The sequence below is a fragment of the Rhineura floridana genome, chromosome 7 (assembly GCF_030035675.1).
Source record: "Rhineura floridana isolate rRhiFlo1 chromosome 7, rRhiFlo1.hap2, whole genome shotgun sequence".
Classification (NCBI taxonomy): domain Eukaryota; kingdom Metazoa; phylum Chordata; class Lepidosauria; order Squamata; family Rhineuridae; genus Rhineura; species Rhineura floridana.
Window position 1 is genome coordinate 104508861 of NC_084486.1, and position 25607 is coordinate 104534467.

At 39.4% G+C, this 25607-nt stretch overlaps 1 protein-coding gene across 6 annotated transcripts in view; it reads left to right on the forward strand.

Annotated features, from left to right (window-relative positions):
• PXYLP1 (2-phosphoxylose phosphatase 1) overlaps positions 1–25607 on the forward strand; it is a 111914-nt gene that overhangs the window by 62002 nt on the left and 24305 nt on the right. For all 6 annotated transcript variants that reach the window (XM_061636773.1, XM_061636774.1, XM_061636779.1 and 3 more), the window contains one exon: positions 22248–22406. In XM_061636773.1, the coding sequence (XP_061492757.1) occupies positions 22248–22406 (159 nt within the window). The remainder of the gene's footprint in view (positions 1–22247; positions 22407–25607) is intronic.

A 25607-nucleotide genomic window follows, 5' to 3' on the forward strand; every position in this document is an offset into this window, starting at 1 on the left:
AGAACCATGTGCACCACTTTGAGCTCCTTGGAGAAAAGGTGGGCTATAAATGCAATAATAAATAAAATTTTTGCTGTTTGCACTAGAGCATTTCCAGTAAAACAAAACTCATTTGGAATTTGTATTGAAGCCATAAATGAAGAACAGCTATTGCATAATAAGATTATCATTCACCCCAAAGAATCCTTTTTCAGTATTTGCTTTTATTTTAGAAAATGTAACTAAAATCCAGTTTTCTGTTACTGCATTTTAAATAAACAGTAAAGGATTTCAGAAGTCATAAATTGTTGGTGTATGCTGCAGTGTATCTGTCTCTCATGTTCTCTAAATGTGTAATGATAGCTCCAGTGTTACGTATTAAAATAATGTATGTTGAAAATCAATTATACTGTTCTGTCTTATCCCTGTGTAATCTGCCTTATTGGTACACATGGATATTGTTAATGCCTTTCAGACAGAAAATTAAAATGATAGAATCTTGCTATGACTAGTGATAACTTATCTTTAGAGCCCTGGGCAAATGTTTATAGAGATAATTAAAGAAAATGGATGGAAAGTGGCTCAGTGCTTCCTGTGTTGTACCTTAAGCATAAGACATATTTGTGAGATGAAGATTGTGATTCCTTTCTGTCTATATTTTCCTTAACATATATTAATATGAAAGATAAAGAATATAATTTCTACTCCCATTTTTTTTGTGTGGGAGGGAATGTGTTGTAAAATGCTGATGTATACAGTTGCACCGGGATAAAAATTCCACTTTGGTATTATTTGCTCTCTCTCTCTTCTGTCTCCTTAACCAGCAGGAAGTTTCTAAAATTTCATAGGCTGTGGTGAGATGTATGGAAGCTACCAGTACTTTTCCTCCATCCCACATTTGTTCCAGCCTCTTCTCCTTGCCCTGTGTCATTGGGCTATGTCCACCCCACTGTATTGTTCATCTTCCCTTGCTTCCACTAATCCTATCATGGCATTCTCCCCCCCCCCAAGCTAACGAGGAAGAGACATAGAGAAATGGCCAGGTGCCTAAAGAGGCATGTAGTGCCACCCCAGAATTCTGCTTTTCAAGGTAATGCCAATCCACTCATTATTTGCTTTTCTATCTACCCAACTGATCTCTGCTGCTCAGTTCTCTCAAGACCAAATGATACAGTGTGCTTAGCTAGTGACTAGGGATGGCTTTTTAAAAAACAACTAGGTGAGGATTAATTTTTACTGGGGCCATAGCATGCAGGGAGGATGAATTCTCCCCTCCCAAGCAATGATTGCAGTAAAAATCAGGAGCACATTGCTGCAATTGGCCTTAAGAAAAAAAGCTCCCATTGACACCAACAGGAGCCTTCCCCCCCATGTGAATTGCAGTTCCGGGGCTGATTTTCATTGGGATTGTAGCTGAGGAGGGAAGGGTTCAACCTTTCTTCCTCATGCAGTGTGGTCCTGATGAAAATTGGGAGTCCTTAAGCCTAGGTTTTTTAAAAACGCAAAACAAACCCATAATTGCCGAGTACAAAAATAGAGTAATGTCTGGTTTGATTTACAGTGAGGGAGACTGGATGCTATGAGAAATGATTTTGTGAGGTGTGGAAGGAGGGTAGGAGAAAGATGGAAGGAGGTTATTTAGCCCACCCAGGGCAGTTCTAATTTATGAGGTGAGGGTAGGAAACCACCGAATGCCCTCCATCCAAGTCCGTGCTGCACATTCTGAGTATGACATTTCTAAGAATGACAGGAGAACACGTTCAAACTTTGATTACTTATTTTTATATATCTTGTTGGCCAGTTATGTAGGATAGCAACTTACATGCCCCACATTTGAGCAAGTTACTGTGCCTTTTCTGTTGTGATAGAGGAGAGACATAGGGTATTAAATACTAGTATTAGAGTAGCCCCATTAAAGTAATAGGCATGACTAACTTAGGTTCATTCATTTAAATTGGTCTATTCTGAGTAGGACTTAGTTGAATACAATACATAATTTGATATGGAGTATTTTATGAGCCCTCCCATACACAGGACTCATTTGCACATAACCCTAAGCAAATCTTGGCTAAGTGTGGATGTGTGAGCATTCTGGTGCAGAGAGAAAACTGCAGCTGCTTCACTATGCCCCTGGTCTTACTGCTGTCACATTACCCAAAGTTAAACCATGGTTTGGCTTAACATTACATGTGAACTAGGACTCATGGTTTATCTTGCTCTAAATCAGTGATTCTCAAATGTTGCGCCCAGGCACACTGGTGCGCCCTAAGAGGTGGCTAGGTGTGCCTCAAATATTATGAAAGTATATTTTAAATATGAGAAGAAACCCATTTGTATAGGGTAAGCAATAGTTTTCTATAGTTTATTTCTATTCATAGTTTAAAATATATTAATATGTTTTTAATTATGTACACGAAGTGTGCCAGAAAATTTTTATGTTTTGCAGTGCGCCTCGAACCAAAAAAATTGAGAACCACTGCTCTAAATAAGCCAAGAGCTGTGGCCAAAGATTTTTCTCAGCATGCCATCTCTCCCCTCCTCTCTCTGTGTGGTATGTGTATTTCCATCATCCAGGGCATGGAGCTTAAGAGCCCTACACAGTTTAGGCTATTCCCATGCCTAGCAGAAGGTGGAGGCATAGCTCAGTATATGCAGTGTATGCTTTGTATGCAGCAGGTCCCAGGTTCAGTTCCTGGCATCTCCATTTAAACAGGGCTGGGGAACTTTTTCCAGTTAGTGGGCCAGGTCCTGAATTCACCTCATCTCCAGTGGGCCACTTTGACAAGTGGGTGGGGCTGTCACATGTCAATCATCTGATGTCACCATGACACCAGGTGAGCTATTTTTCCTTTGTAGCCTGGCTTGAGTTCACGGCACACTGCGAAGGAAGATCTGATCACATGACCTGATTGGTGCTGACTTCAAGCCCTGGTTTAGGCAGGAGTCAGCTGCGCTATGGAGTTGCCCATCAGGAACTCTGTACCACAGCTAATCCCAATGGGCTTGAAGTCAGTGCTGATCAGGTGATCGGTAGTGACAGCAAAGCACTGTTGCCAAGGAGCAATCAGGAGCACAGAGGAACAGCCAAGTCTACCTGCCCCACACCTGGTGTCACATATGATGTCAGGTGTGGGGCAGGTGGGTATGGATTTGGGGAAACTGCCTCACAGGCCATATTGGGACTCATGCTAGGAAATGTGGTAGTAATGGGTGACTTCAACTACCCGGACATAGACTGGCCGCATATGTGTTCCAGTCATGACAAAGAAGCAAAGTTTCTAGATATTCTAAATGACTATTCCCTAGACCAGTTGGTCATGGAACCGACCAGAGGGACGGCAACCCTGGACTTAATCCTCAGTGGGGACCGGGACCTGGTGCGAGATGTGTTGTTGAACCGATTGGGAGCAGTGACCACAGTGCTATTAAACATACATGTAAATGGCCAATTGCCAAGAAAATCCAACATGTTCACATTTGACTTCAAAAGAGGAAACTTCACAAAAATGAGGGGATTGGTAAAAAGAAAGCTGAAAAACAAAGTCCAGAGGGTCACATCACTCGAAAATGCTTGGAAGTTGTTTAAAAACACTATATTAGAAGCTCAACTGGAGTGCATACCGCAGATCAGAAAAGGTACCGCCAGGGCCAAGAAGATGCGAGCATGGTTAATGAGCAAAGTCAAGGAAGCTTTTAGAGGCAAAAAGTCTTCCTTCAGAAAATGGAAGTCTTGTCCGAATGAAGAAAATAAAAAAGAACACAAACTCTGGCAAAAGAAATGCAAGAAGACAATAAGGGATGCTGAAAAAGAATTTGAGGAGCACATTGCTAAGAACATAAAAACCAACAACAAAAAATTCTATAAATACATTCAAAGCAGGAGACCATCTAGAGAGGCGATTGGACCCTTGGATGATAAGGGAGTCAAAGGTGTACTAAAGAACGATAAGGAGATTGCAGAGAAGCTAAATGAATTCTTTGCATCTGTCTTCACAGTGGAAGATATAGGGCAGATCCCTGAACCTGAACTAACATTTGCAGGAAGGGATTCTGAGGTACTGAGACAAATAGTGGTAACGAGAGAGGAAGTTCTAGGCTTAATGGACAATATAAAAACTGACAAATCACCGGGCCCGGATGGCATCCACCCGAGAGTTCTCAAAGAACTCAAATGTGAAATTGCTGATCTGCTAACTAAAATATGTAACTTGTCCCTCGGGTCCTCCTCCGTGCCTGAGGACTGGAAAGTGGCAAATGTAACACCAATCTTCAAAAAGGGATCCAGAGGGGATCCCGGAAATTACAGGCCAGTTAGCTTAACTTCTGTCCCTGGAAAACTGGTAGAAAGTATGATTCAAGCTAGATTAACTAAGCACATAGAAGAACAAGCCTTGCTGAAGCAGAGCCAGCATGGCTTCTGCAAGGGAAAGTCCTGTCTCAGTAACCTATTAGAATTCTTTGAGAGTGTCAACAAGCATATAGATAGAGGTGATCCAGTGGATATAGTGTACTTAGACTTTCAAAAAGCGTTTGACAAGGTACCTCACCAAAGACTTCTGAGGAAGCTTAGCAGTCATGGAATAAGAGGAGAGGTCCTCTTGTGGATAAGGAATTGGTTAAGAAGCAGAAAGCAGAGAGTAGGAATAAATGGACAGTTCTCCCAATGGAGGGCTGTAGAAAGTGGAGTCCCTCAAGGATCGGTATTGGGACCTGTACTTTTCAACTTGTTCATTAATGACCTAGAATTAGACCTAGAATTAGGAGTGAGCAGTGAAGTGGCCAAGTTATCTGATGACACTAAATTGTTCAGGGTTGTTAAAACAAAAAGGAATTGTGAAGAGCTCCAAAAAGATCTCTCCAAACTGAGTGAATGGGCGGAAAAATGGCAAATGCAATTCAATATAAACAAGTGTAAAATTATGCATATTGGAGCAAAAAATCTGAATTTCACATATACGCTCATGGGGTCTGAACTGGCGGTGACCGACCAGGAGAGAGACCTCGGGGTTGTAGTGGACAGCACGATGAAAATGTCGACCCAGTGTGCGGCAGCTGTGAAGAAGGCAAATTCCATGCTAGCAATAATTAGGAAAGGTATTGAAAATAAAACAGCCGATATCATAATGCCGTTGTATAAATCTATGGTGAGGCTGCATTTGGAATACTGTGTACAGTTCTGGTCGCCTCATCTCAAAAAGAATATTATAGAGTTGGAAAAGGTTCAGAAGAGGGCAACCAGAATGATCAAGGGGATGGAGCGACTCCCTTACGAGGAAAGGTTACAGCATTTGAGGCTTTTTAGTTTAGAGAAAAGGCGGGTCAGAGGAGACATGATAGAAGTGTATAAAATTATGCATGGCATTGAGAAAGTGGATAGAGAAAAGTTCTTCTCCCTCTCTCATAAGACTCGAACTCGTGGACATTCAAAGAAGCTGAATGTTGGAAGATTCAGGACAGACAAAAGGAAGTACTTCTTTACTCAGCGCATAGTTAAACTATGGAATTTGCTCCCACAAGATGCAGTAATGGCCACCAGCTTGGATGGCTTTAAAAGAAGATTAGACAAATTCATGGAGGACAGGGCTATCAATGGCTACTAGCCATGATGGCTGTGCTGTGCCACCCTAGTCAGAGGCAGCATGCTTCTGAAAACCAGTTGCCGGAAGCCTCAGGAGGGGAGAGTGTTCTTGCACTTGGGTCCTGCTTGCGGGCTTCCCCCAGGCACCTGGTTGGCCACTGTGAGAACAGGATGCTGGACTAGATGGGCCACTGGCCTGATCCAGCAGGCTCTTCTTATGTTCTTATGTTCTTATGCTAGTCCTAATTAGGCCTATAGACTGAAGGTTCCTCACTCCTGTTTTAAAAGGATCTCTGACTGCATGGCTCGGAAAGATTCTTGCCTAAGGTTTTGGAGAGCATCTGCCAGCCAGAATAAATCATGAGAAGTTGAATGATTTCAACTAAAATACAGAGAGCTTTCTAAAACTGTCTTGAACTAAGAATACTTTAGTATTAGCATTGTATTAATAATAGTCTGTCAACAATTGAAGTATGAGTTACTTAAAGCTTGGATTGTAAAGCTTGCTTTCAAACTTCAAAAGTTGTTGATGATTTCATTTTTAATATAACTGTGTTTCCATGTTTTCCCAACATATGGGAATATGTTGACTTTACTACTGCACAGCTCTTGTTGGACTGCCTTCAAGTCGATCGCGACTTATGGCGACTCTATGAATAGGGTTTTCATGATAAGCAGCATTCAGAGGGGGTTTATCATTGCCTCCCTCTGAGACTGAGAGGCAGTGACTGGCCCAAGGTCACCCAGTGAGTTTCATGGGGATTCGAACCCTGGTCTCCCAGGTCATAGTCCAGCACCTTAACCACTACAGTAGGGCCCCACTCATACGGTGGGTTACGTTCCGGACCCCCTCTGTAAAGCGAAAACCACTGTAAAGCGGAACTCATTCAATAGAATGGTCTGCGATGCCCAAAAACCACCGTAAAAGCGGAACAAGCGCCGTATGAGTGGGGCTTTAGTCTAATTGCGTCTAATTGAGACCGCCTTATTAGCAAAGCGCCTTAAAGCGAAGTGCTGTAAAGCGGGGCCCTACTGTACACCACATTGGCTCTTACATTGTCACAATATAGTGATAATTGTAACTAATGCTGTAAACTGAAAGGCCTCTATTTAAAGCTCTTGGAGCAAATTTGTTGTCTGAAAGCATTGGCTTGGTGAAAATGCTTGTTCAGTCTGCTGTTGAGTGTGTAAGTATAGGCATTTGTTTAGTAGTGTCTTTACTTTGAAATCTTTATCTCATAGCTTCTTAAAAATGTAAACACAATAAACAATCTCATTCTCAGTTTGCTTTGTATATTTGTGCAAAGTTGCATTATTTCTAGTTTCATTTGTTTCTGTAAATCCTTTTATTTCCACGTTCTGCAAGGAGAGTTGGAGGATCTAACTAGTAAGCATGTCTCTGTATGCGCATGGGGTTCCATTTATGTTATCCATGCAAGGTTATATTGAGCACAAAATACATAATAGAGACCAATCATTTGGAGCATATGACACATTTTTAAATGACTTTTTAACCGATTTTCAAACAATTTTTGTTTGAAAATTCTTGAATATTCAGTTTCTGGTTTATCCTCGTTTTATGTTACCTGATAGGAAAGGGATATGCTAGACCAGTGGTTCCCAACCTTTATGAGCACGGGACCCCCTTTATAAGCTGAAAAAAATTCATGACCCCCTCCCCCCAGGGAGGCAGGCTGGCTGCCAGGAAGGAAGGGGGAAAGCAGCCTTTCTGTGCAGGCTTGCCTCTTTTTGCTTCACAAGAAGCCCTCTCCTCTCATTCTAAGTAAGGCTGTTGCCAGTAGCGGCAGTGCAAGGAGACGGGAATCAGTGATAGTAGACCTCTCTTCTTCCTGGTAGCTCCACCCTCAGCCTCTTTTGGCATTTGCCATGTATTTTGTGGGCAGATGCCTGCCCTTAGTGCGCCTGAAAGACACTCTGGCGCTTCAGCAAAAGGCCTCCCCTCTCGTTTGGAGCAAGGGGGAGGTGTCATCTGCAGCGCCAGTGGGAAGCAGACAGTGTCGAGGGAGTGAAGACTTCTTTAAAAAATAATAATAAATAATTCATTTCTTTACTGTTCACAGCCCCTCTGGATTACTTCGCAGGCCCCCTGGGGTCCTGGCCCCCAGGTTGGGAACCACTGTGCTAGACAATGTAGCATATTAAAAATAGAGCAAATCTAGGAATATAGAGTTGGGAAGAATTAGGAAAGGAGATGGGAAATGTAGGTTAAGGAGTATGACTGGGATAGCTCACAAGTTTTTACACGTCTGCTAACATTCAGTCCCTTTCTTCATATAGTGAAGTGGAAGAAAACCCTTTTCTCCAGGAGAGTTGTATTTAGAGTGGGAGTGGCCTTTGCCCACCACAGCATGGAAGTGCAATTTGGCATGTGGGGTTAAGAGGGGATTTAACCATTTGCTCCCTACTATGTTCCTGATTTGGATTGGGTCCCCTGCATCTTCAATTTGTATTGCCAAACAAGGATCCATTGACATGAATAGATCCCTTTTTTGGTAATGTAAGTTGCAGGTGCTGGCATTAACCCTGACATTGTGGCAGAGTAGCATTATGTCACTAAACCTTTGCTCTCCACTATGGCCCCAATCTGGAGTAGGGCCTCTGTGCTTGCATTTGCATTGCCAACAAAGGATCTGTACTGGCCCCCTCAGGCCTGTAATTTCCTGCCTTCCTACTCCCTAAAGAGCCAGCACAGGAGGAGGGAACAGGGCCAAGGAGGAGAAGAGACCCTACGTGACAGATGGGAAATCTGCAAGGGCTACAGCTGACCCAGGGACTGGAGGTTCCCCACCCTTGTATAGGGGATCATTCAGACTGTGAGTTCTTTGGTCACAAAAATGCACTTCTTTCTCCTCCTTATATATTGTAATTCCTATGAATATGGCAGGATATAAAGCCAAACGGAAAAGAAGATTTTCCAGAAATGTGTTACACTACAGCACATGATTCAACAGTGGGGTTTTGTTCTGTATTGTGTGTGCATATACAGATTTAGTATACTGATCAAGGATTGTCATCAAGTAAATTATTCTATTTCCTGGCTGGTTAAATTCTTGCTACTGATGTTCTGGATCTTTTGAATACCTAAGCTAAAACATTTTTGAGGAGTATGGGTAACACTTTTTAAAAGTCTCTGCCATTTCATTCCAATAGTTCTGAATTCTCTCATAGTTCCCTTTTGCATATGCCGCAGGTGGGGAACCTTTTTGACAGATCCCCAGGACGGATCCTTCTATCCTTTATCCCTACCTCTTATAATGGGACAAATGTGACTGATGGACATGGCCTTTCATTTGTCAATCACATGATGTCATTATAATGCTACATATTTGACAAGCAGGTTGTCCTGCACACTTGCTAAAGTCGCTTGTGGGAGTGCTGCTGAAGAAATCTCGAGAAAGAAGTCTGCAGTTTAAAATGTAGGCTTTCTTCTCTAGCTTCCTGGCAGCAGTGGGGGAGGGGGGGAACAAATAGGAGAAAGAAATGGGAGAAAGAATTATCTGCATTCTCCACTTCATGCACCTTGCTGCTGCTGTGGGAAGCAAGGGAAGGCCTAGATTTTAAATTTCAGCCTTTCCTCTCTCACTTACCCCAGCAGCATCAGTGATAGCAGAGGAAGGAAGCTGAGAATTATTCTCCCTTTCATCCCACCACCCTTTGCCTCTGCTGATGCTGGGATAAGCGCACTGAGAGGGAGAAATGTTTTCCATTGAATGGAAACAGCTTTGCCCTCCTTGAGCAAGGCACACTCGTTCTGCCCATCAGGTGATGGGCAGTTGGAAGCACGCCCTGTTCTAGTAAAAGAGCATAAGACATGTTTGTGGGATGAAGACTGTGACTTCTTTCTGTCTGTGTTTTCCTTAACAGATCTTAATACGAAGGATAAGAATATAATTTCTACTTCCATTTTTTTTTTGGGGGGGGGGATGTGTTGTAAAATGCTGATGTCTATTCAGTTGCACCTGGATAAAAATTCCACTTTGATATTATCTGCTCTCTTCTTTCTCCTTAAGCAGCAGGAAGTTTGTAAAATTTCATCGGCTGAAACACTTGATCTCTTGTATGACATCATGTGTAGGATGGGTGGGGATGGCTTCCCAAAAATGGCTTCATGGGCTGAATTGGGAGGCCTGGCAGGCTGCATTTAGTCCGTGGGCTAGAGGTTCGCCACCCCTGCTGGTATATGCGTATCAACAGTCGGTCTTGCGTTCTACCACCATGTGCCTTTTATATCAATATTAAATTTATTTAACAGGGATAGGATACTAACTCAACCATAAAAATAACAGAAAGTCTTTGTACTCCTTAAAGAATGACAAATTTATTATAGCATAAGAGTTTGTGTCATCTGCTGCATGAGGTGTTATCCTAAGTTGGCAGGTTTATATACACATGTAAGCAGTGATGTCAGAGGAAAATAACATGGAAAAAGTACAGACTGTTACAATTATGTTAAAGCTTATATATGTGTAAAATTGTTATAGTGGCCATTCACAAAGTAGTATATTCATAAAGAACATTCTGACATTAGGAATAATCAGTGCTATAACCAATTTACAGTAATTTAAGCTAAACCATAATTGTCAGTGTCTGTACTTTTTCCATTTTTTCCCCTTTGCCTGTCTGCTTACATTCCATCTTGCCTCTACAGCGATGTGTATATATGTCTGCGAACTTAGGATAACACTGCATGCAGCTGACGAAGTAAACTCTAGTCCACAAACGCTTATGCCATAATAAAATTGCTAGACTTTAAGGCACAACAAAACTCTGCTGTTTTTACTGTTGAGTTTGTGTTCTGTTGCAGCACAGACAACAAATTGGTCTACCGTTCTGAAAACTTTTACAATTCAGCAGTGTTTGCTGTTCTTTTTTTGTAATTGTAAATATTTCCCATACCTTCATGGCAGAGAGCAAGAGATCAAACGTAATCTCCCGGAAACCATTTATGGCGAACTTGTCGGAATATACAGAAAAACTGAGATTTCATCTGAATACAGACTAAACAGAAATGTCTCCAGAGAGGAACTTTGCATAAATTAATCTCTTAACCCTTACACACCATTTTCTTGTTGTTGACAGTATCAATCTGCGATAGTGGTCTTAACAGATCCTTTTGAAGTCCTAGCTTGGAAATATAACTGATTTCAAAATTAATCCAGTTTTACATTTATTATTATTATTATTGAATTACTTCCATGAAGCATCCTGAAGTGATTTACAATACAACATATATAAAATAATTACATATATTAAAAAAACAATTGCATGTATAAAACAAAAACAAAAATTATAATTATAAAAACATTTTAAAACAACAGCATAAGATATAAAATCAGTTCAAATCCAACATAGATGCCAACTGGGATAAAGCTTTTAGAAGACTTGTTGAAAGGGAAAGGTCTTTAGCAGGTGCTGAAAAGACAATAGAGAAGGCACCTGTCTGATACGCAATGGGAAGGTGTTCCAAAGGGTAGATGTCACTATGTTAAAGACCAGATTCTGACGTTGTGTGGAATGGACCTCTTGATAAGATGATATTTTCAGGATGCTTTCTCTTGCAGAACACAGTGATCTGTTGGGTAGGTAGAGGATGAGGCAATATTTTAAGTCCAAACCTGTATAAGTCTTTTTACACCAATACCAGCACCGTAAACCTAGCTTGGTAGCTAATTGGAAGTTAGTGCAGTTCTTCTAGCATACATTTTAGTGGTATCACATTCTAAAAAGACAGCCTAACTCAAAAGTTGTTGGTACATTTGGCCCCACAATGTTAACCTAAATGCCTCTTTAGGCTGTCAGGAATCTCTGAAGTAGAAAATAGAAAAGATGTGTGAGGTCTATACTGAACTTATAACAGCTGAGAAAACCAACATGTCTAGGTAGAACACTAGGTTGAAAGGAAATGAGGGAAGGAGTCAAAGGTACAATAACAGGGTTTTTTTCTTCAGAAGTATATCATAAACAAGAATCAATGTTAACCAGTTTCCACTATGAGAGTGTTAACTCCTGTGTTGTGATAAAGGCAACTTGGAGCAGAATTAACTCCCGGTAATAAAATTTATTCCCAGAGCCCAACAAACCCCTGCAGTGCTTTGAAGTGTGTTTGTGTGGACTTCCGGGAAGGGTGACTTAGCCTGTGCCTGCTTTTGAGACGGGCTCCTGCCTCAAAAGAAGCTTATTCAGATATATCAGTCAGTTTTTTTTTTTTTTTGACTGATTAAACTTCTCCCGGGTAGGGAGAAACGAAGAGATTAACCTCAAAGCCTATTTTTGTTGGGACGACCAGATCTCATTAATTTATGGGACGAGGTCCAGCCGACGAAGGTGGGACGGATTTTCAACAACAAGCTCTATCTGATAAAGCGAACGTTCATCTTATCTTCTAAGAGAGAACGCACTAACAGGCAAGCACCCTTCTTTCTATATTTTTCTTTTACTTGACTTAAATTGTTGCTGTTTAAAAGAGATTTGCCAGATTGATCGGTTTTTGACATCTCACTGGGGAGCCATAACTTCTCTCTGCTACTCACTAATTAATAGCTTATCTCTGTTTTTGTTGCAAAAAGCTGTCCTGGATTTGCATTCTAAAGATATACACAGAAGAGGGATTTCTATTCCAGATTTTTATTTTGAAGAATATTATATTGTCTGAGACTACTCTCTTTTTGGTCTATTTTATTTTGACGAATCTGTTTCCTGACGACCGCCATTAATTGTTTCGATCCTGGGAACTGCATTTTGTTTACTTAAGCATGGAGAGATAAGGCTGTCTGCTCTGTTTATACTGTGATGTCACCAAGTTTGGAGTATTAACCCAATTGTTGCTGAAATAAGAAGTGGTTTTCCTATATTTTTCTTTTAAAATGGCAATTAAGAAAGTGGCTGAGAATCTGGAAATAACTATGTTTCAGAAAATAATGGATGAGATTGAGATAACGAAACAAAACCTGCGACAGGGTTGTAAGGAGCTGAAAATTGAATTGAGTAAAATGAAGCAGGAGATTAAAGATATAGGGGTCCCTGTGAGAGAGGTGACCCTGGAAGGGGTCCCTGTGAGAGAGGAGACCCCGGAGATTGGAACAAACGTGGAACAGGAAAAAGATTTGGAGTCTATGGACTTTAGAAACAAAATCTATTGTTTGGAGACACAGGAGATTAAAGACATAGGGGTCCTTGTGAGAGAGGAGACCCTGGAGACTGGAACAGGGGTCCCTGTGAGAGAGGAGACCCTGGAGACTGGAACAGGGGTCCCTGTGAGAGAGGAGATCCCGGAGATTGGAACAAACGTGGAACAGGAACAAGATTTGGAGTCTATGGACTTTAGAAATAAAATCTATTGTTTGGAACTCAATGTTATCTCTGAAGAAATTAATGAAGATTCTAGAGATAAAGTTATCAATGGCATGGATAATCTTCTGGACTGGAATGATGTGATGGAGCCCAATATAGAGAAAATCTATGGAATTAACTGCAGCCATGTGACAATGGAAAAACTTTCAAGAGATGACCCAGTGTATTTTGAAAAAAAGAACAGAGATATGATTTTACAGCAGTATTTCAGCAACCTATTCAGAATGGATGGCAAGAAAATATTTGGGATAGAGGTAATTCCCATCAGACTCTTACTATATGACTATGGCTTTGACAGCAAGATTATTATGGAATACTGATAATGGAAGATTGGATACTGAAATTACTGGACTTAACAAGACTACTGAAGATGGAAGATGGAAAATGGAACTAATAGGGATAATAGAACAATGGCTACTGAAATTACTGAACCTAACAGATTCTGATGTGATGGATTAATTGAAATGTTTATTTTGACTATGGTTATGACAATAAGATTATCATAATTAGTAATGAGATGGATTAATCGATATGCTTATCTGGAAAAAAAAATTGATAGATATATTTCTTAAAGAATTGAAACCTCTCTTTGACTTTTTGTGGAAAGAATAAAGTAATGTTTATGAGATTTGATGATTAAGTAAGATAACTACTGGAGGAAAGTGATTTTATAATATGACTTAAGAGACAGGATTGTTATATATTATAGACTTATAACTGATTTGATCTTTGACAAATGGGAAGTCAATATTTTACTCTTTATTTTTTATTTTTGTTTTTTTTTCTTTTTTTCTTTTTGTTTAACTATTTTTGATTTTGTTTTTTGTCTTTGAATGTTTTATGATTTCGTCTTGTATGTTTTATGAAAATCTGAATAAAAATTATTGAAAAAAAAAAATGAAGTGTGTTTGTGTGTGTGTTTGTATTGCACATAGAGGAATGTACAGGGGGAAAGTAGTAAAAACAGAAAAAATATTCCAGTGCTCTTGAAGTGGTATAACCTTTGGCTATATACAAAATAAATGAATCAATATAACCATAAAAATATATATCTTATAATAAAGGCAGAGTACTTAAATATTTTCCCTCTCCTGATTTGAGCAGTTGCTGGGATATAATGGATCCCAGGTAAGTTAGGGATTTAGTAGTTCCATTTTCTCACTCATTTGAGTAAGGATAACCTTGATAGTTTAGTAAGCTAAATGTAGATTTTAAAAAAATTGAAAAGGGAAGCAAGATGAAACACTACAGGTCTACTTCCAGCGGATCTGGTGGTTATCTTGTTTCTTTGGCAATAAGAAAACAAGTATTTCAAGAAGATAGGGAAATTAGAGGCAAGAAGGCTTCCTTCAAAATGTAGAAGTCTTGTCTGAATGAAGAGAATAAAACGGAACAGAAATTCTGGCAAAGGAAATGTAAGAAGAAATAAGGGATGCTAAAAGAAGAATTTGAGAAGAACATTGATAAAAACATAAACCAACAACACAACACTCTTTAAATACATTCAAAGCAGGAGACCGTCTAGGGAGGCAGTTGGATCCTTGGATGACAAGGGAGTCAAAGGTATGCTAAAGCAGGAGAAGGAGATTGCAGAGAAGCTACATGAATTCTTTGTATCTGTCTTCACAGTGGAAGATACAGGGCAGATCCCTGTACCTAAACTAACTTTTGCAGGAAGGGAGTCTGAGAAACTGAGGCTAATAGTGGTAACGAGAGATGAAGTTCTAGGCTTAATATGCAAAAGTAAAAGCTTACAAATCACCGGGTCTGGATGGCATCCACCGAGTAGTTCTCAAATGTGAGATTGCTGGTGTTGTAATAAAGATATGTAACTTATCCCTCAGGTCTGCCTCCATAACTGAGGACTGGAAGGTGGCCAGTGTAACACCAATCATTAGAAAGGGATCCAGGGGAATCCTGGAAAGTACAGGCTGGTCAGCTTAATGTCTGTCCTGGGAATAGGTAGAAAGTGTTGTTAAAGATAAAATAACCAAGCATATAGAAGAGTGCGCCTTGCTGAAGGAGAACCAGCATAGCTTCTGCAAGGGTAAGTCCTGTGTCACTAACCTATTAGAGTTCTTTGAGAGTGTCAACAAGTATATTGACGGGTGTACTTGGACTTTCAAAATGCTTATGACAAGGTACCTTATCAAAGACTCCTGAGTAAGCTTAGTAATCATGGAATAAAAGGAGGTGTCTTTTTGTGAATCAGGAACTGGCTAGAAAACAGAGAATAAGAATAAATGGATAGTTCTCTCAATGGAGGGGTGTAGAAAGTGGAGGCTCCAAGTGTTAGTATTGGGACCTGTGCTTTTTAACTTGTTCATAAACAAGCTAGAGTTAGAGGTGAGCAGTGATGTGGCCAAGATTGTTGATGATACTAAATTGTTCAGGATTCTTAAAACAAAAAGGGGTTGTGAAGAGCTCTATAACAACCTCCCCAAACTGAGTAAATGGGAAGTAAAATAACAAATGTAATTCAATGTAAACAAATGTAAAGTCATGTGTATTAGAGCAGAAAAATCTTAATTTCATATATATGCTCATGAGGACTGAACCGACTGACCAGGAATGAGACCTTGGGGTTATGGTGGATAACTTGATGAAGATGTTAACCCTATGTGTGGCAGCTGTGAAAAAGGCAAAATCCATGTTAGGGATAATTAGGAAAGGTATTGAAAATAAAACAGCCAATATCACAATGCCATTATATAAATCTATGGTGTGGCTGCATTTGGAATACTATGTATAGTTCTGGTTGCCTTGCCTCAAAAAGGATATTATAGAGCTGGAAAAGATTCAAAAATGGCAACCAAAATGATCAAGGTGATGGAGTGACTCCCCTATGAGAAAAGGTTGCAGCATTTGGGGTTTTTTAGTTTACAGAAAAGGAGAGTCAGAGGTGACATGATAGAAGCCAATAAAATTATGCATGGCATGGAGAATGTGGAATTTATTTTCTCCCTCTCTCATAACACTAGAACTCATGGACACCCAAGGAAGATGAATATTGGAAGATTCAGGACAAAGTACTTTTCACACATAAATGGAAACAGAATGACTCTCCATCATGGAGGGAGTGGTTGACAAGGGTTTGAGATCTAGTGTATATTTATTTATTTATTATTTTGTTTATATCCCACCTTTCCTTCCAGCAGGAGCCCAGGGCAGCAAACATAAGTGCTAAAAACACAGCAAAACATCATGAAAACAGACCTTAAAATACCCCAAAACAAAACAACTTTAAAAACATTTTTTAAAAAAGCTTTTAAAACATCCTTTAAAAAAGGGTTAAAAACATTTAAAAAAAAAAAAACATTAAAAAGCAATTTTAATATTCTCAAACTCACAAATATCATTAGAACTAGAAAAGGTAGAGGAGGGATTAGAAGCATTAATGAAAATGATTGATATGGTCTATATTTGCTGTTGAAACAACTAAGTACAGGATAAAAAAAACAATTTATTATATTGAGTGTAATGTATTTGGTGCAATGTAATGTATTTTTGAAGCTTCTGATGCTTTCGTTAGGGATTTCTTTATTTTTAGGTTAATATCAGTGGGATTTTGAAACATAATATTAAATAGTATTTGCTAATTTTGTGTTAAACTTTTATAAGATCTTGTATGACTTCTGAATGTATATACTTTGTGTTTTGATAGCATAAAGAGCAACTATGTAGCTGATGGACACTTCTGTTTTTCACTATTCTAATGTGTTTATATTGCTGAAGTATTCAAATAAGGTTTTTTTCTTTTAATCTTTGTAATGATAGCATTTAATAGAATTTAGACTTTATACAACTTTTGAAACAATGTAGGGATGGGAAGGAAAACATCTATCAATAGTCCATATAATCTTAGCCTCATTTACCTAGGAAGAATCCCCTCTGAATTCAGTAGGACTTGCTTCCAAGTAGACAAATGGTTAGGATTGTGCTATAAGAAAACTCACATTCCTTCAGAGCACCTGTTTGTGTTCAGAACTCACCGCAGCCTATAACTAGAATTATGCTGCAGTCCCAGCTATGTCTACTCAGAAGTAAGTGTTGGCGTGTGTGCGTTGCTGTGTGAAACAGCATACATTACGTTGGAGTTAAGTTGAGCAAGAAACTTCTTCAGAGCATGTTAAGAGTCTTTATTGAAAGACATTAAGGCCAGAGGCTTAAGAGTAAATACATGTAGAGATTCTTCAGTCACCCCCCTTCTGGTACATCACTCTCCATAGATAAAACACAAAAGACAGCCTCTCAGCTCAGAGGCATAATTCAGAAGACGACAACACACAGACTCTGTTAGAACTTTCCCAGTCGCTATCAGATGGCTACCATAGCAACGGCCCTGGCCGTCCGTTCCCAGACAGGGCATAGACATAACTCCCCCTTAACCACAGTTACGTCTTCACACTTGCAGGCTTCATGGAAAACTACTAGAGACAGTAATGCCTACTGGTCACCAGCCCAAAAGCCTCCCTTTTTTCCATTAAGACTGCAAAATACACAGGAAATACATCTCCATAATACATAGTCATACAGTCATACATTTCTACAATACCTCTTGCAATACATTTCAGTACATTGCATTTTCAGTTCAGTACAGTTCAAACTTACATCTCAGTACAGTTCAAAACTTTATTCACTCAAACTTTGGTTCAACACATGTCAAATAAAGTGTCTCAGGATCCATGTCTACAACTTTATTCATTCCAGGACTTGTTATTAATCCCACAGTAAATCTGTCAGGCAGTTTGCCTAAATTCGCTCTCGTGGAGCGTCTTAAAGGAACCAGAGCCTCGGCTCTCTCTGCCCCCCCATTTGTGCTTGTGCTTGGCACAACCTGCGCAGGAGCTTCCATTTCCTCAGCTTTTCGTTTCTTTGATCTGCGTTTTCCAGAAATGAGCTCATTCAAAGCATCTCTGAGAGGTATTTGTGTACCTTCCACTTTAACGTCAACATCTGGCTTAAATTTCTGTGATTGTGTTCGTGTTTGTGTTTGTGTGTCATTTGTTCCTGTAAGAAGGACTGTCTCCCTTTGATCCCAAGGCTTTTCTGAGACTTTAATGCTTCTGCTCAGAATTAACTGCTGTGTTTCTGGACACCAAACTCTGTAATATGCATTCTGAAATCCCAAAACAAAACCTTGCTGTGCTCTGGGTGCAAGCTTGCCCCTCCTTTTTCCCTGTGGAATGTGGATCCAGCACCTTGCCCCGAATTTTTGAATGTGTTGTATTCTAGGCTTTCTGCCAGTAAGTTTCTCATAAGGAGACATTCCAATAGCACTGTGTAACACCCTGTTGTGAATGTAATTCGCATAAAGAATTGCTTCTGCCCAGAAAGAATTCCCTAAACTGCAATCCATCAGCATGGCTCTCATTGCTTCCCCAAGCACCCTATTTTTTCTCTCAGCAGTTCCATTGGAAAACGGGCTGTGTGGAGCAGTGACATTCTGGTTTATTCCCTTACTCTCCAGAAAGTCACTCAATGCTTTACTCGTAAATTCCCCACCTTGATCTGAGTGAATCGCTTTCACAGTGACGTCATGTTGAGTTTCGATTCTCTTAATGAACAGTTTCAGCTTCTGCTCAGCTTCACTTTTATGCTTTAACAGAAAAACATGACAAAATCTTGAAAAATCATCTACCAGTACCATGAAGAATTTCGCACCTCCTCGTGAAGCATTTATTGGCCCTGCTAAATCAACATGTACTAGTTGTGGTTCTCTCAGCCTCCCGGTTTATTGGTGCAATAGTCATTTTAGCTTGATTACAAGAATCACAATCCATTAACTGTCCACAATCTTTTAAACGCATGTCTTCACTGTGCAAATGGGTTTTTCTTATCGTGTCAAGGTTTGCATGCCCCAGCCTTTGATGCCATTCATGGATGCAGTCCTGATGTACCTGTGCCTCAGCGTTTAACACAGCACACCCTGCTTGACTGCTCTTTATTACAAACTGTGAATCATTAAGGCTTCCCTGCATGCACACTTCATCTCCCCTCATTATAAAACATTGGTCTTTGTGGAACAAAATTGAATAATTACAACTCACCAGTTTGCTAACTGATAAAATATTATGAGCCAATTCCGGAACAAACAAACAGTCTGACATTATGCCAAGCTTGTCAAATTTCACCAGACCTTTAGCTTTTACGGATTTCCGTGATCCATCAGCAAGTAAAACAAAGTCTTTCACTTCTTCTGAAACGTAAAACAAACGTCTGTCTTTAATTAATATATGGCTTGCTCCGCTGTCGACAATAGAGTTAATTTGTTCCAAGTCTTTAGACTTCTGTTTACAAACAAAGTTCACACTGCCCTGCTTCAAGCCTCCGTCCCTGGAGTTTCGCTTGATTGCACAATCTTTACGGAGATGCCCACGGGCCCCACAGGCAAAACAAGACTTCAGCCGCTGCTGCTCCTGCTTGTTTTCCTGTCTGCTTTCGGCAGCCTGCTCCGGTTCGGCACATTTCTCCTCCTTGCTTCTGACAGCCTCCACCGGCTGGGCTCTCTGCGCCTCCTGCCTCCGCTGCCATTCCTGGGACAAATCCTGCAACCCGTCCCACATCTGTTTAGCCGACGGCTCATCTCTCACACACATCAGTTGAGAATCCGATAGAGCCAAGATTATAAACGCCTGCGCCCTCTGGTCTCGACGCTTCCAGGCCGTGGTCAGTACCGCCGGAGTGGGTCCATCTATTGTGTCCCATAAATCCTCTTTTATCAGCAAAGCCCGCATCCTCGGCTTCCAGCTGCCATAATTCTTTTCATTAAGTCGTTCCATTGGCAAGCCTCCCCCAGACAGGTTTACAGCCATGTTGCTCACCTCCGTCTGGTTCAATCAATCAAGCTGCCCTCTCTGGAACTCCGTCTGCCGTTCAGACCAGCAACTTACTCCGGTGTAATGCGCTGTGGAGCGTAACCATCCTCTGCTACCACTGTTGGCGTGTGTGCGTTGTTGTGTGAAACAGCATACATTACGTTGGAGTTAAGTTGAGCAAGAAACTTCTTCAGAGCATGTTAAGAGTCTTTATTGAAAGACATTAAGGCCAGAGGCTTAAGAGTAAATACATGTAGAGATTCTTCAGTCACCCCCCTTCTGGTACATCACTCTCCATAGATAAAACACAAAAGACAGCCTCTCAGCTCAGAGGCATAATTCAGAAGACGACAACACACAGACTCTGTTAGAACTTTCCCAGTCGCTATCAGATGGCTACCATAGCAACGGCCCTGGCCGTCCGTTCCCAGACAGGGCATAGACATAACTCCCCCTTAACCACAGTTACGTCTTCATACTTGCAGGCTTCATGGAAAACTACTAGAGACAGTAATGCCTACTGGTCACCAGCCCAACAGTAAGTCCCATTAAATTCAGTGGGTCTTACTCCAAGGTAAGTTTTAGGATTGCAGCCTTAGTTGCCAGCCTTGAAGTTGTATGATATATTGATTATTCTCATACAATCAACATAAAAGATGTTCAAGATGATAGCAGTCCTTAAATTGGCATAGCGTACGGTTATATTTTCTGTAGTACTTTCTCAGATCTGCCTTGTGTTTGAATTGGCGCTATTGGCATTATACACATTCAGCTCTCTCATCCATATGAACCTTATCTGTCTCTTCCAGACTGTGGTTTTGTATATCTGCCAGTGGGTTTTCTTAATTAACCATTCCTTTTCTCCTCTCCTTATTTAGCATATATATGTGCTTCTGTGCTAATCAGTCTCTTACTTATGTTCTATTTTGTTTTTTGGGTCCCTGTGTGTATGCTAATGACAACTACCTTCCAGATTTTGGAGACCATAAAATCCCTTCTTTAGGGGGGAGGGATAATGAACTATATGAGTACTTCTTATTATGCATTTTTCTCTTTCAAGATGATGAAAAATTGCCACGCAACTTGAAAAAATATTTGCTCTGTGACCTACTTCCCACATCAGTGAAAAAGTTTAAATAGTTTGGTTGCATGGAACTGAAAGAACCATCTGTATTTAAGACTTCCATTCAGAAATAATTCCAAGCTAAAATGACCATGTTCATTGCATACACTTTTTGTCCTGTTTGGGGTTCTAAAGGAAAAAGAAAATGGGAAATGGATTTCCTTTCTTTTATTCTGATTTTAGGTAAATGGTTTAAAATTAATGATTTTGCTACAGCCCCTTTTTCTGTGCTTTTTTGGTAATGCTTGTATTTGCTATTCTGGTTACTATGCTTCAAACAAAAAAAAATATCTTAATATTTTGCAGCCCATTGAAAATATATGTGATATTTAAATGCAACAGTTTCTAATATTGATTTGGTTTATTGCATGAGGATATTATTCTAATCACTGTAGAATATATATGTATATTCTGTCTATTAACATATGAACATTTTACTATTAAAAGCATTTGAATTTTTGTATAACTTTCTAGAACATTCGGTGTATTGGTAGCACCTTTTTAATTACTGTGTTAATTACTGTTGTAAGACTATGGTGTAGGGTGGGGAAAGATACCAGATAGGCAGAGATGCCAGATAAGTTTTAAGATATATGATAAATTGGACTTGCATCACAGAAAGCGGCTGCCTTAATTAGTCTATAATGGTGAGTAAAATGTTTCTGAGATGGGATATAGCTAGTGTCTCCTCTTTTTTGCTAGTTCCTAACCCTTGTTGTATAACACACTTAGGGAATGCTTAGTGGAGTAGAGACATTCTGGAAAAGACATGGTTTTTTCCGCCTGAAATGAACTCTTTTCTGTTTGAGCTTATGGGGGGGATTCTGAGCAAATAGAAGCTGGAATTAAGGAGAACTGCACTTCTTTTTTATGTAGGGCTAAAATATTTTGAAACAATCACTGTACAAAACCTAGCAAATTTAATGTCACTTATTTATTGTGTACTTAATTAATCTTATGGTTTTAATATAAGTAGAGACCCTTTCTTAAGACTTGCTCTGTTCAGCATGGCACTCTGATTAAAAATATTGAGAAATTATATTATTATTATTATTTATTAAATTTATATACCACCCGACTAGCAATAGCTCTCTGGGCGGTGAACATAAAATAGCATAAAAATACAATGAATAACAAAATAATACTAAAATACAATCAACAATCCAATACAATAAACATTTTAAAAATTAAATCAGAAATTTAATTTAAAATTACTAGAAATTATTGCTTGAATATACATAAAAACAATTAAATAGATCTTCATCTGGGATCTGTTCTGTAGTTCATTAATTTTTATATTTTGGGTCAAATTATATAGCATTAACATAATACAGCAGTATCAGAATGCCATAAATATTGCTTTTTTGTATTTTTTTAGTACACTTGATCCCTGTTAACCCGGTTAAAGAAGATCTTGGCTCCAAGAATCGAAAGAGAATAATGCCTGATCCACTGACAGAGACACCTGCCATAGATCCCATTTTTGAAGCCCAGTTTTATTGTAACATTCCCAGTGTACCTGAACGCAGCATGGAAGGTAAACTTACCATAGTGTCTACTGTTGTATGTCTATGTAATTAGCAGTGTTTTAATTTTAAATTCAAGCTTTCACAATACAGAGTACTGTTAGAAAACTACCAGGGAGAAGCAAGCTGCTGTAGTAATTAAAATCAAAATACAAGCTCAAAAAACCTCACAGCCTAGTTACTCTTAGCTACTAACAACTTCCTCAAATACAGTCAGTCCTACTGGATCAGACCAAGGGTATATCTAATCATGCATTGTGTTTCCAACAGTGTCTGCCCAGATGTTTTGGGAAACCCAGAAGCAGAACATAAATGCAATGTGCCCTGCAAACCAACAATGAAAGCTGTACTGCCTCTGAATCTACACTTGAGAGGAACCTTCCTCAACCTGGTGCCCTCCAGATGTTGCTGGACCAGAACTCTCATTTTCCCTGACTGTTGGCGATGCTGGATAGGGCTGATGGAAGTTGTAGTCAAAAATGTTTGGAGGCAACTGGTTGGAGAAGGCTACATTAAAGGTTCTAGTTAGCTATAATGGATCATAGATCGATCATCAGCTATGTTCCCTGAATTAGAAACTGGAATTAAGGATTCCTTTTTATATACAGCTGAAGTAGTTCGAAACAAGAAATGCACAGCAGACCTAAATAGCTGTCTAGTTAAAGTAATCTCAGCTAATAGTCATCACTGTATCTTATGGCAATATATTTGAAACATTGTTTATGTATTATGTGAAGTACTTCCTTTTATTTGTCCTGGACGTACCATTTGATTGGGTGACACTGACTTCTAGTATTAGATGAGATGGAAAGAAAAAAATTGTTTATTTAGAAAATTTATAAACTGCTTGCTCAAAAAAATTATCCAAAAGCTATACAAGTCCAATTATATATAAAACATGACTAAAATGTACAATCCAGTCAAAAATAAATGAAAACAAAGTTTAAATTAAAAACAAAGATAAAATCAGTACAACTTTTAAAACAAATGTAACTAAATCATGTATCTGGATAGGCTTGCTGAAACAGGAAAGTTTTCAGCAGTTGTCTTAAAATAGGGTAGTGAATCTGCTTGCCTAATGTCAATAGGCAGGGAGTTCCAAAACACAGGTCCAAAACACACTAAAGGAATGACTTCTCACAGATGCAGAACAAATATTATGTGGCACTTGTAGAAGTGCAACCTCTGCAGATGGAAGTGATCAAATAGGCGTGTATGGGATAAGGAGATCCCTTAATTCATGGGTTATCAATGTGTGCATGTGGCTGCCAGTGTCCAGTACTTCCTATGGTGCCCACACAAGATCTCAGTAAATATCCATTTTGTGTTTTGTGATGCCCCCACACCAGCCATTTTGTGTTATGGCATGCCCCACAGGGTCCTTTTTCTGATATGCCACATCCCCATGGTATCCATTTTGTGACTGGTACCCATGGTGTGCTCTCAAAATTCCAAATGATCCTACTGGCCCAGAGAGGCTGGCAACCCCTGTCTTAAGTAAACTGGCACCAAGATGTTAAGGGATTTGTGTACCAGTACTAACACCTTGAACTTGGCCCAGTAACAAACTGGCAGCCAGTGCAGAACTTTGAGCAGAGTTGTGATATGCTGACAAACTCTCACTTGTGTCAGAAGTGACAAAGATAGATTTAGGATTTCTGGAAAGGAATGGAAAATAAAACTGATCATGATGTCGACATACAGCCCTGAGGTGCAGCCATACTTGTGCCTGCAGTGACAATGATGGATCAAGGAGCACCCCCCCCAACTATGTTTCTGCTTCTTAAGAGGGAGTGCAATCCCACCCAGAGCAGGTAAACTACCTGAGTTCTTGACCAAAGAACTATTCACCCATACTGCCTCCATCGTCTCAGAATTCAGCTTTTTGGCTCTCATCAAGTCCACCAGTATGTCCAGGCATCAGTCCAAGGTCTTAGTGACCACACTTGATTCAGATATAACAAAGAAATAGAGCTCGGTTTTATTTGCATACTGATGACATCACACTCTAAATCTCCTAATGACTACTCCCAATGGCTTCATATAGAATTAAGTAGCATTGGGGACAAGATGGAACTCTGTGGAACCCCATACCACAATTATCAGGGAAGGAGGTCCAGTCACCCAAGGCTACTCTTTGAAACCAACTGTGTAGGTAGGAGTGAAGCTACAGCACAGTGCCTACAACCCACAGAGACAGTCCAGGATGATGCTATGGTAAATGATATCAAAAGCTGCTGAGAGATTTTTGAATAATTGTCTATCTTTAGATACCAGAATATTTTATTTATTTATTTATTATTTGATTTATATCCTGCCCTTCCTCCCAGTAGGAGCCCAGGGCAGCAAACAAAAGCACTAAAAACATGTTAAAACATCATAAAAGCAGACATTAAAATACATTAAAACAAAACAACTTTAAAAACATTTTTTTAAAGCTTTGAAGACTTTTTTTTTTAAAAAAAGGTTAAAAAACATATTGTTTAAAAAAAAGGTTTAAAAGCATATTAAAAAGCAATTCCAACACAGAAGCAGACTGGGATAAGGTCTCAACTGAAAAGGCTTGTTGAAAGAGGAAGGTACTTAAGTAATATACTTAAGTAACATTATTTAAAGGTGTGGTACCAAAAGATAGAGATTCCTGTTTCATAAAGATATTAGCTGCAAGATTAAGGCTGCAATCATATACCCATCTATCTAAGAGGACGCTCCATTAAACTCAGTGGCATTTAGTTTTGAGTATGCATGTACAGGATTGCACTGTAATTTGCACAAAAATATTGGGAAAGAAATAAAATTCTCATTTAAGGGAATGGGACATTAAACTCTGGCATCTTGCAAAATTCAATAGAACTAGCTTGTGTATGTATTTGAGACAAGAAAGATGGAGTGAGAAGGAATTTGAAGGATGAGAGCCTTTTAAGACTGGTTTAGAATTCTAAATAGAATGTTATAACTGATAACCCCTTTCCCATTGTATGATTTTTTTTCTTGTTCTTTTCTTCTTTCTATTCACAGTTTATAGCATATTAGAATAAAACATCTTTGTTGCTATTGGATGTTTGGTTTTTCTGTGTTTGTGTTCAGTTTATTTTTTTGGCTTGTCAATTAAAAATCTGTTTATACATTTCCCCCTAATATTATAAATATTTTTTTTAAAAAAAGGAAAAAAGGCAATTACAGAAAACATGATAGATGTTTATAAAGTTATG